This window comes from Strix uralensis, chromosome 4 (genome assembly GCF_047716275.1).
Source record: "Strix uralensis isolate ZFMK-TIS-50842 chromosome 4, bStrUra1, whole genome shotgun sequence".
In the NCBI taxonomy this organism is placed as follows: domain Eukaryota; kingdom Metazoa; phylum Chordata; class Aves; order Strigiformes; family Strigidae; genus Strix; species Strix uralensis.
In genome coordinates, this window is record NC_133975.1 from 3,831,087 (window position 1) to 3,842,321 (window position 11,235).

At 47.0% G+C, this 11,235-nt stretch overlaps 1 protein-coding gene across 1 annotated transcript in view; it reads left to right on the forward strand.

Moving 5' to 3' along the window:
• SMOX (spermine oxidase) overlaps nt 1–5,540 on the forward strand; it is a 57,214-nt gene extending 51,674 nt beyond the window's left edge. Inside the window, exons 6-7 of the mRNA XM_074865472.1 lie at nt 3,631–3,791; nt 5,079–5,540. Coding sequence (XP_074721573.1) covers nt 3,631–3,791; nt 5,079–5,216 — 299 coding nt within the window. The 3' untranslated portion in view covers nt 5,217–5,540. The remainder of the gene's footprint in view (nt 1–3,630; nt 3,792–5,078) is intronic.
• Nucleotides 5,541–11,235: the final 5,695 nt, after the last annotated feature.

Sequence of the window (11,235 nt, forward strand, 5' to 3'; positions counted from 1 at the left end):
TCTGGTCCAATTAGCACCACCATACCCAGCTTTTAAAACATTTCCCACCACTCAACTTCATGTAAGTCAGCTAGCTGAGTTGGGAAACTAGTCCCTTCTAGGACCCTAAGCTTGGTGGAGAGAAACTCTTCTATAAGGCAGTTCAGATCTTCCACACCTCACTTGGTGCTCTGTGACATCTTCTGAAGAAGCTTTTCTCTAATGAGTATAGAGAGTGCCTTATATTCAGTAATGAAAGCAGGTAGTATGAGCCTTTTAATATTCACTTTGCCTTTTGTAGCTTTCATGTTCTGGGTATAAAATCCCCCATGTTCTCATGTTCTTATTCTTCTATTAAAGAATTAATGCATTACTGGGTGGGTTCCCATTTTCATCTGTGTTTTCCCAGTCTGTTGCTCGTAGAGGCCTTTGCTTTGGCTTCAGAGGGTGTGAGATCAGCCCTGTGTTAAAATCATTCTTTTAGACTCGGTGTTATTTCACACTGAGAATTTCTTTCTGAGAGGAGATGATCTGCCTTTGTGGCCTTAAATTTCACGTGTAGGTTAGTGCTGCGGATTATCTGGCTTTGCTGTGAAAAGCTCCGAGGATTGTTCTAACCTAAGAACCATTCACAATTACTGCTTTTCACAACTGGATGGCTGAAAAGCGGTGTCCTCTAAATCTGATTAAATGGGATACCTTTGAACAGTTGCAAGTCTTGCTCTGGTTTCTTTGTTGGCTAAGCTCTGAGTGTTAGAAGCCAGAAGGCGGTAATTGCACGCCTGCTCCCTTCTGAAGGACTCACTGGTTTGTCAAGCTGCAGCTGGAGATGCCCTGAGTTGTCCTCCCCATCCTCCAGCTATTTCTCCAGAGGGGAATGGATCTCTTTTAGGTTCTGTGTCATATCTACCAGCCCTAGGTAGACGCCTGGGATACCCTAATATCTCTCTGGTAGCCATAGACACTAATGTGTGGGTAGTACCACAGATCTCTGTTGGCCTTGATGGGATCTTGGATACCCTGCTCTCAGGCAGGCAGCTAAATTTGAGTGTTTTATTTTAGATTTGTGAGTTGATTTTATAATAATCCTGTGTCTCATAATCAGTCCCATAACCCAATAAATCTGTGTAGCCACACGTCCCAGTAGCTGAATAAAGACGGAGTTATTTGAGGCACATGGAATTATCTTCCATAGCTTCACAAGTGGAAATCTGTGGCATAAAGATATGTGCCCTCCTATTTTAGTGAAGGCTAAGATCCTTTTTTAGCCATTTTAGCTCTCTCTGGACAGTGGAAACTTAGAAGTTTCCCCATCTGTATTAATTGTTACTTTCATCTGTAGACAAAGGCACATGTTTACCCATCTATTTAAAAGCCGATTGAGAAAGTCCAATTAAATATGTTCCTTAAACGAGCGTGGTCCTCCCAGGATCAGAACTTGTATTACGTGTTCCCATCTGACCTTCGACCAAGCTCCTCCTCTCTCTGCAGCAGAAATGAAGGTCTCTTGATTTTTCTTAGTAACAGCTCCTCACGTTAAAAAGTGCATAAATGCAGAAGCGTGGGGGCACAGCAGCTGCACAGCGGACGCTTGGATCGTGCTCACGCAGTCTGATGTGCTGGAGAACCTTAGAGGAGCTCGTGACAGCTGGCCTGTCTGCACCATAGATCTTTTAGCAGATCCGTGGCCTTATCTGCAGGCTGACAAGCCCACATCTCATTTCTTCTAACACTATGTGTTCCTAATGTTAATCATCTTTTTATCAACATCTTGCTTGTTGACTCCTGTATTGAAAATCTTCTGGGTACCTCGACATGAGAACATGCACCGGTTACAGCAGAGGCACCACCAGCCCACTGCAGAAGCTCCTTTTATTTGAAAATACATTGTGTGGTTGTTTTTGTGTAGCGCAGTGTGATGGATGACTGCTTTGGCCCTGTTTGGTGGTGTGTTGTCTAACAGCTTTCATGGTGTTTCCCACAGCCCTTAAAAATAAAACGTGATAACTTATTTCCTTGACGCATCTGAGAGCTCCCTGTTCGCAGACTCCCTTGGGCTTTTCACTTCCATCCCAGGCATTCCTGCTTTGAAGATTCTTGGGGGAGCATATTTTAGAGGCTTTGTTATGCTGAGTTCTTATTCCTGAAACAACATTCATTTGTAGGATGTGTTTTGTTTGTAGGGTATATTTATTTGCTAGTCTGTGCCATCATTTGATCTGAGGGTTAGTGGTTAGAAAGCATTCACAGTGTACTCTGGCAAGCCATCCAGGTGCCTTTGCTCTGTTTCAGCCTTTTATTTCATAGTTCTGGTTGTCACACGATACTCCTAAAAACAGTAGCTGAACCAGGGATGTAACCTGCTCCTGATTTTAAGGAATTAAAGGCATGAATGACTAAATAATTATTTAGTAGGACTAAATAGTGTAGTGCCTAACTAGTCTTTACAGTTGGATATCTCCCTCTCTAAGCCCTGAAGAAGAAAGTGGGGGAATTTGGATCGTTTTCATAGCAGGCTAAGCATGCTGAAGGCACAGGAACTCTGCAAGATGCAGACATGTTTCAGTTACTCTTGCTCCTCATGCTGACAGTCTCCCAGACTCCAGTAGCTGAACCTTGCCTGGATATGTGGGGTGGCCTCAAGGGTGGGTCTCAGCTCCCCTGCAGAAGAATTTATCTTCAGTGCTTTTCTCCATGTCCCATCTCCCCATTCCTCTCCTGCCAAGCCAGAGATGAGCATGGGACGCCAACAAAATCTCGCTCAGTGACATGGAGGTGGTCTCAAACCAGCCTAGCAAGAGGCTCTCCAACAAATGACACTCCCTATTTCAGTTCTTCCTGAGGCTCTTGTGCCAGCAGCTGGTGGGCTGCCTTGGCCACAGTCCTGGACCCCATGTGCTCCTGGGATGGGACAGTGGCTAAGGATGGCCCTATCGTTGGTTCACTCAGTGCCCCTCACCTCTAGGTCCTACATCCTCTTAGCAGTGGAAATCCTACAGCAACCTAAAAGTCCAGCCTCAAAAGCCTTCTTCCCATACCATGTGCATCCCACAAAATAGATCTGTTGGATTTTAGGTTAGTTACGGGGAGAGCCTGAGTGGCAGTTGGAGTGAGCAATGCAAGTTTTGAAAACTTTCTGACAGGTTTTCCTGTGCCCCCGCCCCGCATAATGAGGATTTGCCTTCTGATGTATTATCTCTGTTCCTCTTTGGAGGCACACCTCTCTCACAAGACTACCTAAACTTCCAATTTAGACTGGGCACTCAATTAAATACCTGGGTAGGATGAATCACACGCCTGATCACCACCGTGGCAAATGAGACCAGGAAATGGTCTGTATTTTCAAACAAATTGTGTCCAGGGTTCCTTGAAGCTTCCCAATCTCTTAGGAGCATAAGCATTTTAATGATCTTTCCCAAAAGGAAGACTGCAGCTGAGATTAAAGGGAATGCTATTTCTGTTGCATAGATACTTACAACTCAGTAGTAGAAAAGAGATCTGGTTTAGGGCCTCTTCCCTGTAGCCTGCAGGCTCTGCTGGGGTTATTGTCAATAAATCAGACAGAATACGTGCCGCTCCATGCCTTGCACAGACACTGTCATGTTTTCTCTCAGACACGGTCTTACGTTTTGTCTCCTGCTTTCCACCCAGGGAATCCAAACATTCCGAAACCTCGCCGGATCCTGCGGTCCTCCTGGGGCAGCAATCCCAACTTCCGTGGATCCTACTCTTACACCCAAGTTGGGTCTAGCGGGGCTGATGTAGAGAAACTTGCTAAACCACTGCCTTATGCTGAAAGCTCCAAAACTGCTGTAAGTATGGCCCAAATCGGTTCTGTGGCAAGAGGACTAATACCTGCATTTTCTGGGGGGAGGTTGAAAGAGACAGGTTGGGTCTTCAGTAGTGTGTTCTCCATTTTTTTTTAATACGTTCCCCTCTGGACAAATAATGTATATGGGATTTTATCTCTTAACGTTTGGAATCCCAACATCTCAGGGATTTGCACATCTCTCTCTGAAATTATTAAGAGCTGGGCATCAGCGTGGTTTTTGAAATTCTGATTTCTGTGTTTAAAGACCATTAGCCTTATTGGCCAGTTCAGCATTCCCTAGGAAAGCACATTATTCTGTTCTAAAGTGTAGTCTGAATAAATGCATGCCCCCTGCTAACGGCCAGGTCTGAATGTGTCAGAGGTGCATGTTAGGAAATCTTTCTGTGTTGGCAGTAGAGGGTGATGGAGGCCCAGTCCTTGTCTGGGGGACTTGTGCGTTGAGAGGGGACAATGAATTTGCTCCTCAGACACTGCCTTTGCTTTCTGAATACAACATGGAGAACAAGAGCACACGGGGAGGTAGTTACCACAGCTCAGCTGATGTGCAGTAACACATTAAGCCAAACTAACCCCTCATTCAGAGTTACGTGCCCAAATCCAAAGGCAAAGGTTGGTGAGTATGCAGCCTCCAAGCATCTGCTCAGTCCGTGTCCTCCATCTAGAGCCCGACCCCACCGTGCAATTTTGTTCAACACAGAAATCTATTAAAAAAGATAAGAGGAGCTTTAGGAATCTTTCTCTGTAGTTCCTGGGAAAGAGAGGTACCTGACATTCCTGCCTCAGAACTGAGCTGGCGGCAATTTTAGTGAGCACCTACCTATTGTTGTAAGAGATAAGACACTGTGTCTCACCCTGTGGGTTTTCAGACATGACTGTTTTTCCTTCTGAAATTGCAGTCCAGAAAAATAAATGCCTAAAAGGCTAAAGTATAATTTGGGGGAGCAAAAGGAGGAGTCGACAGAGAAGTAGGGTGTTCAGGGACTCGTGCAGATTTGTTTGAGATTATTGGAGCTGGCGTGCGGCTCCGTGATGGTGCCTCAGCCCTGCAAGCAGGCATAGCAATGAGGACGAGCTTGACCTTGTCAGACATGTGCTGTGCCTGTCCCCGTGGTGCACCTCACTGGGATTTGGAGAACCAGTGCTCTAAAAACACCGGTCTCAGCTCATGGGGGTGTGGGAGGGCACAGAAAATTTTGTCTCCTTTTAGCCTCCCATCTGCTTTCCAGTAAGCGCTGCTGAGCTTTTCTCCTTTTCTTACCCTCTCCAGCCAATGCAGGTGATGTTTTCAGGGGAGGCCACTCACAGGAAGTATTATTCCACTACCCACGGTGCTGTGCTTTCTGGGCAGAGAGAGGCCGCTCACCTCATTGAGATGTACCAGGACCTCCTGCAGTGCCGGAGCTGAAAAGCCCCGTGTTTGCAAACACCACCAACTCCCAAATCCTTGTACAGGTGTGTGGAGGGGTTCTTTTTTAATTTCAGTTCACAGTAGAACAGCCTTTATCTTTTTCTATTAAAAAAAAAAAAAAAAGCCCTAACTGTTTAAAAAGTTAGTCATCAATAGCTTAATTTCTGTGTGCTGTATTGTTAACAGGGAAGGGTGCTCCTTTTGTCTGGTAAACTGTTTCTTTGTCATTTTAATTCTAACTTCAATTTTGGTGCCTATAATTTTTTTTTTCTTTCTGTATTGTAAGTGCCTTCTATACTAAAATAAATGTTGTAATAAAAAGACTGGGTGCTTTGGTACTTCCTGGACACTTCACTCAGTAACTTGCAACTCTTTTCTTCAGTGTTATAAAAATAGGGTTTTTCTCCCTTCCTACAAAATTTGGAGTAGGAGGATCTTGACATAGATCTGGATACTCCATGTACCAGTTGATCTCACTGTTTGTTCAAAGAATTGTGCCTCACAGTTATTGCTTTGTACAGATTAGCACAGAAATCACTCTGTATCACTACATATTTAACTCCATGTGTCACCTGTCTGTGCTAGTCCCTGTGAATTCCTGAGGGAATTTGTCTTCCCTCTGGGTTCACTCAGCTGGTCCGTGGGAAGTTATCAAAGGAATTGCAGTGCTGCAAAGCAGAGAGACAACCAGCCTTGAGGAAAGCAGCACTGGAGACTGTGCCCACGTTTGGTCTGGAATAGTGAGTGCCCCAGTCATTCTCACTTTTCAGAATTTGATTTGGTTCACAAAATGGTTTTGAGGTGTACAAGTTAGGCTTCTCTCTAAGGAAACTAAACCAGAAGCATTTCTCCGGGAACAACCCAGGTATGGTGCAGCCTGTAAAGAGAACATCAGAGTCTAAACTATCACTTGTCCTTCAAAAAGTCCTGAACCACATTGTGGGAGAAGCATTCGCACCTGTGCATTGGACTAAAGTGCAAAGTCAAATCCCCATACTACCTTGGTAATGCAGATACAGCTGAGTGTAGTCTACAGCTGTAACTGGGCAACTAATCCAAGTGGAAAATACCACGCAAATTTACGTGGGAGTGCGGGCAAGGAGGAGAATGATGAGAAGCAGAATTCTTGAACTACCTCTGAAGAAACTCCATACCCAAAACAGTTGAGATTTTCACCCCCACCACCCCCAGAAAAGAAGGTCCAAAAGTCTGAATGACAATATTGATGCTGAAGAGTTTTCTCAGGGAGGTCAAGGCCATTCCCACTAGTAAGGGATTTTGAAGGAATGTAAAACATTGGTTCAGTCACGTTACATCTGGATTAAAAATTTATTTTCCATGGAGCTTACCTGTAGTACCTGACGTGGGCTTCAAATAAAACTTCTTAAATGCAATTATCCCAGAGTTATGCTTAGTCCAAATACAAGCTGGGCAGCCCTGGCTTATCCCTGAGGATACAGCTTGGAAAACTTAATTTTCCCTGTGGGGATGCTGCGTCTCACACTTTGATATTTTTTATTTGTCCAAGAGGAGGTGGCACCCCAGAGCCTCTGATATACAGTGAGTATCCCCGTGTCCCTTCCTGTATGTTCAGATTGAGCCCAGTTGTGTGTAAAGTTTGCTCAGTTTATCACCAAGATTCCTTCTTATGTTAAACTATTTCTGCAATAAAGCTGGGAGACACTGTTTTTGGGGGCTGCCAGCCCACCCAGAGCTTGAAGGCTGATTGAATAGATGTTCTTCCATCCTTTGCTTGGGTGGAAGCAAGTTTCTCCTCCACGTTTTGGGCAGAGCGGTCGATGCTGCTGAACCATGAGAAGACTAAACACCAGTGCCAAGGGTAAGGAACGCCTGGCAAGGTTGGTTTAGGAACCTGCCAGCTCCTCTTTGTGTCATCTGGAGACCACATCATCTGAAGAGCACCTCTGGCAGTGACACCTCTTGCAGTGACCGAGTAGAATCACTTGAAAATTCATTCCAATGTGGTTGACAAAAATGGCTACAAATAAAATTGATGAAAAGGGGGAATTTAACAAGAAAAAGCTTTGAAAATTAACTTGGGGTGAATGAATAAAGATAATGCAACAAGCCTGTCCTAAGGTGCACCGCTTAAACCTTTGGGAAGGCATCCAAGATGAAACTTTCCTTCTGGGTGGAGAAAAAACCTGGTTCTCAGTGGACCCTTGAGGTAATCCTGGAAATAAACAATTCTGGCTACACAGTGTCAGAAATACGTCAAATAAATGGTGTTTGTATGGAAGAATCTCTCAGAACCGGGCTTTTCCTGTTCCAGCAATGTAGTCTGGAGCTAAGAGGTCTGGTTAGCACAAAGCTACAGGACTGTGGTAAGAGAGGAACCATCTGTGTGCTCCTCCAGCTGCCCCTCTATTTAGTGAGAGAATTCTCCATTGACACAAACAGGCTTCCTGAAAAGAAACTTACTTTTAAAATAGGTTCCAGTTTTAGTCACTGAAGCATATGTGTGTGTGTGCATGGTTTATTTCCCTCAAAAAGCTCTCTGACTGTGTAGGCAAGTATTTCCTAGGACATATGTTTATTTGATAAACCATAAGCCCAGAAGCTGCCAACTTCCAACATATCCCAAAGAGGAGTTGGGTGTGGAGTTGGGAAACTTGCAGGTTTCACAGATCATCAAGGTTTGGGATCCTCTGAACTGTGTGGGATTAGAGAGAAGGCTTTGGGTCACTCGTTCTGGCTCTAAGCCTCTACCCAGTTGGATGGTGCTCAGTGCCGCTGAGGAAAATACCGAACACGCGCGTGTGTCCTCTGCACCGTCGGGCAGGGGCGTTACGAGCCGCGGTGCATCAAAGCCGATGGCTGGCTTCTGGGAGTGGCATGTCCTGCTGGCGCTTGGAGCCTCAGAGGACGCTTTCTTGTGAGGAGGCTTTGTAGCGCGAGGATTTGAAGCTCACCTTTCTGCTTTTGGACCTTCCCTTCAGGCAATGCCTGTTCTCACTGCAGGGGTAGGTGTTTCACCCGAGTATCACAGAAGCACAGAATCATCATCAAGGTTGGAAAAGCCCTTGAAGATCCTCCAGTCCAACCATGAACCTCACACTGACCGTTCTCAACTCCACCAGATCCCTCAGCGCTGGGTCAACCCGACTCTTCAACCCCTCCAGGGATGGGGACTCCCCCCCTGCCCTGGGCAGCCCATTCCAACGCCCAACAACCCCTTCTGCAAAGAAATCCTTCCTAAGAGCCAGTCTGACCCTGCCCTGGCGCAGCTTGAGGCCATTCCCTCTTGTCCTGCCGCTGGTTCCTTGGCTCAAGAGACTCATCCCCCCTCTCTGCACCCTCCTTTCAGGGAGTTGTAGAGGGCCATGAGGTCTCCCCTCAGCCTCCTCTTCTCCAGACTAAACCCCCCCAGTTCCCTCAGCCGCTCCCCATCAGACCTGTGCTCCAGACCCTGCACCAGCTCCGTTGCCCTTCTCTGGACACGCTCGAGTCATTCAATGGCCTTTTTGGAGTGAGGGGCCCAAAACTGAACCCACTCATCGAGGGGCGGCCTCACCAGTGCCGAGCACAGGGGTCAGATCCCTTCCCTGTCCCTGCTGGCCACTCTATTGCTGATACAAGCCAGGATACCATTGGCCTTCTTGGCCACCTGGGCACACTGCTGGCTCCTGTTCAGCCGGCTGTCAATCAACCCCCCCAGGTCCCTCTCTGATTGGCAGAAATGTTTGGTTCTGCTCTTCCCCTGGGTTAACAGCTTCCATGGGGACTTGTGTACAGTGTGCCCCTTCCTTAATGAGTCCGTTTATTGCCTTATGCTTTAATTGCGTGTCCTCCAGCTTAACAGGAGCCCTCTCCCCCAGTCTAAGCAGCCCCTGAACTGTGCAGATGTGTGCCAGTAGGCCCAGATGTTAGTAACTCGCAAGGTTTTGTCTTGCCTATGTGAAAGGTGCCATCTGGAATGAGAAAAATTTTTTTCCTTAGAGATCTAAATCCTGTTCTTTTTTAAAGTCAAGTGAACAAAATGTAGACATCAGCGTAGCTTTAAAATGTCTAAACAGTTTCCAAAAATAAAAATGTTTTCAGGAGGAAGAAGACGCGTGTTTAGCTGTTGCCCTATCTCTCTGCATGTCGTTTATCCATCTGGCTGGCTGCTGGCCAAGGGTTCATGCAGGGAGTGAAGAATGTGCCTATTTTGGCATCTGCTGCCCCTTGTGAAGTGTGCGTACTCTCTTTGTGCTTTCCTATGAAGCATCTGGGGCGGGAGTCACATCGCTTCACTGCAGCTATTGAGAAGTAGGATGTCCAGTTGATAAATGAGTTACAGAGAGACCTTCCAGAAACAACAAGAGAGGGAAAGGGACAGAGAGAGGGGAAAATCCTCTGCAGAGGGTGAGTCAGTGCATCCCGAGATAGATGTCTGGAGAGGAGGCACCATCTTTGACTGACTCTCTCCAACCTCAGCTAAGTTGTGCTGATTCTCTGCCGTTGTGTGGAGGTGGGATGCCTTTCTGGCTGCTGGAAAGCTGGAAAGGACTGCAGTACATGGACTTTATGATGTTTTTCTCCCGTTTAATCTGAGAACCAAACCCCTTTTTATGGTTGTTACCGAGTTGAGAGAGTTGTGCTGCAGGAAGAGAGCGCAGCGTGCTCGAGTTGAAGGGAACAGAAGATAAAAAATCTGTCCAGCTTCAGTCACTCATTTTTGCCAGAGCTTGACCTCAAGGAGCCAGAGTTGATTTCCCAGCAGCCAGCTCCATTGCAAAGTAGAAGCAGAGGAGCAAACCAAATCCTTTGGGCATGTGAGGCTGTGACCCAGGAAGAGCCAAAGGTTTGCTTTCTCCTGTGGCTTCTTTATCATGGGATATCCAAGAAAAGCTGCTATGCTGGTAATCAGGGATTCAAAGCTCCTTTTTCTGCTTTCTGCAGAAAATAAGATGATGGTATCTGGTTTTGCTAAATGGGAATCCATGTCAGTGCTCTCTCAAGACACATTCAGAATTGAATGTCCCAGGACCCTGGCTTTTAATAAAGGGCCTTCTCTGACGGCTTGTTTGTGTGCCATTCAGCCTTGGGTCCTGGTGTACACCCACAACAAGACACGTTATCCTGCTCATATCACCCTGTTCCACGGACCTGCCTTTGCCTGGAGAGATTGAACATTTCTCAACGAAACCCAGTTTTCCTCCTGCCAGTGCAACGTGCTGTGGCGTTGCTGTCCCTTGTGCAACCCAGCAGAACCTGCAGTGGGCACAAACGGTTGGACACGCAAACAGGCCTCTCCTGATGAAGAGAGGTGCGTGGGCAGCAATTCGGGAGCCCTCAAGGGGATGGGGAGGGCTGGTCCTGCTCAGGTTGGGTCATGACTCCCCTCTTTGCCCAAGAACTGGAAACCCTTGTGTGGGCAGGTCGGTGAAGGAGGAGAGGTGAAGGACAGCGCTGAAGCTGGGCTGAAGCTTCACGCCTCCTGGCCTGGTGGGGTTTTCATACTCCCTTCCTGTGGGGCATTCAAGTTAATGTCTTCCTTCCCCACCAGAAGAACCTTGCAGGGCAATCCCACTTCACCCCTTCCCTCCTCTGCCTCCGTCACCAGCAATCCAGCCTTTAAAACAAGGCTTGTGTTTCTCTCAGAGGCGCTAAATTTAGCAATCGTTTACTAAGATGTACCTAAAATTAGCAGTGAAGGCCACCCTGAGCATGTGACGAGGAGAGGTGGCATCAGCACGGGGCTCTGTGACTGCTTGTGTCACCCCCCACCCCTCTCCTTTCTCCAAAACCTGCAGCGTTCTCTCTCCAGCTGTGTCCGCCACGCGCTCATCGGTAGGATGAAAGTAGAAAGCAGACGTGGGTGTTGTGATGGTAAGAGGTACCTAATTACCCAGAAGTAATTAGAGAGAGCTCCTTCTGGCCGGCTGGGTTGGGAGAGAAGTAGGTGCGAAGCCTCGTGGGTGATGGTGCCACGGGGAATGTGCCCGTCTGTCCCTGTGGTTCTTGAACTCGTCAGCAAGAAACGCATTTAAAAGGGGGTTGTTCGGAAAGT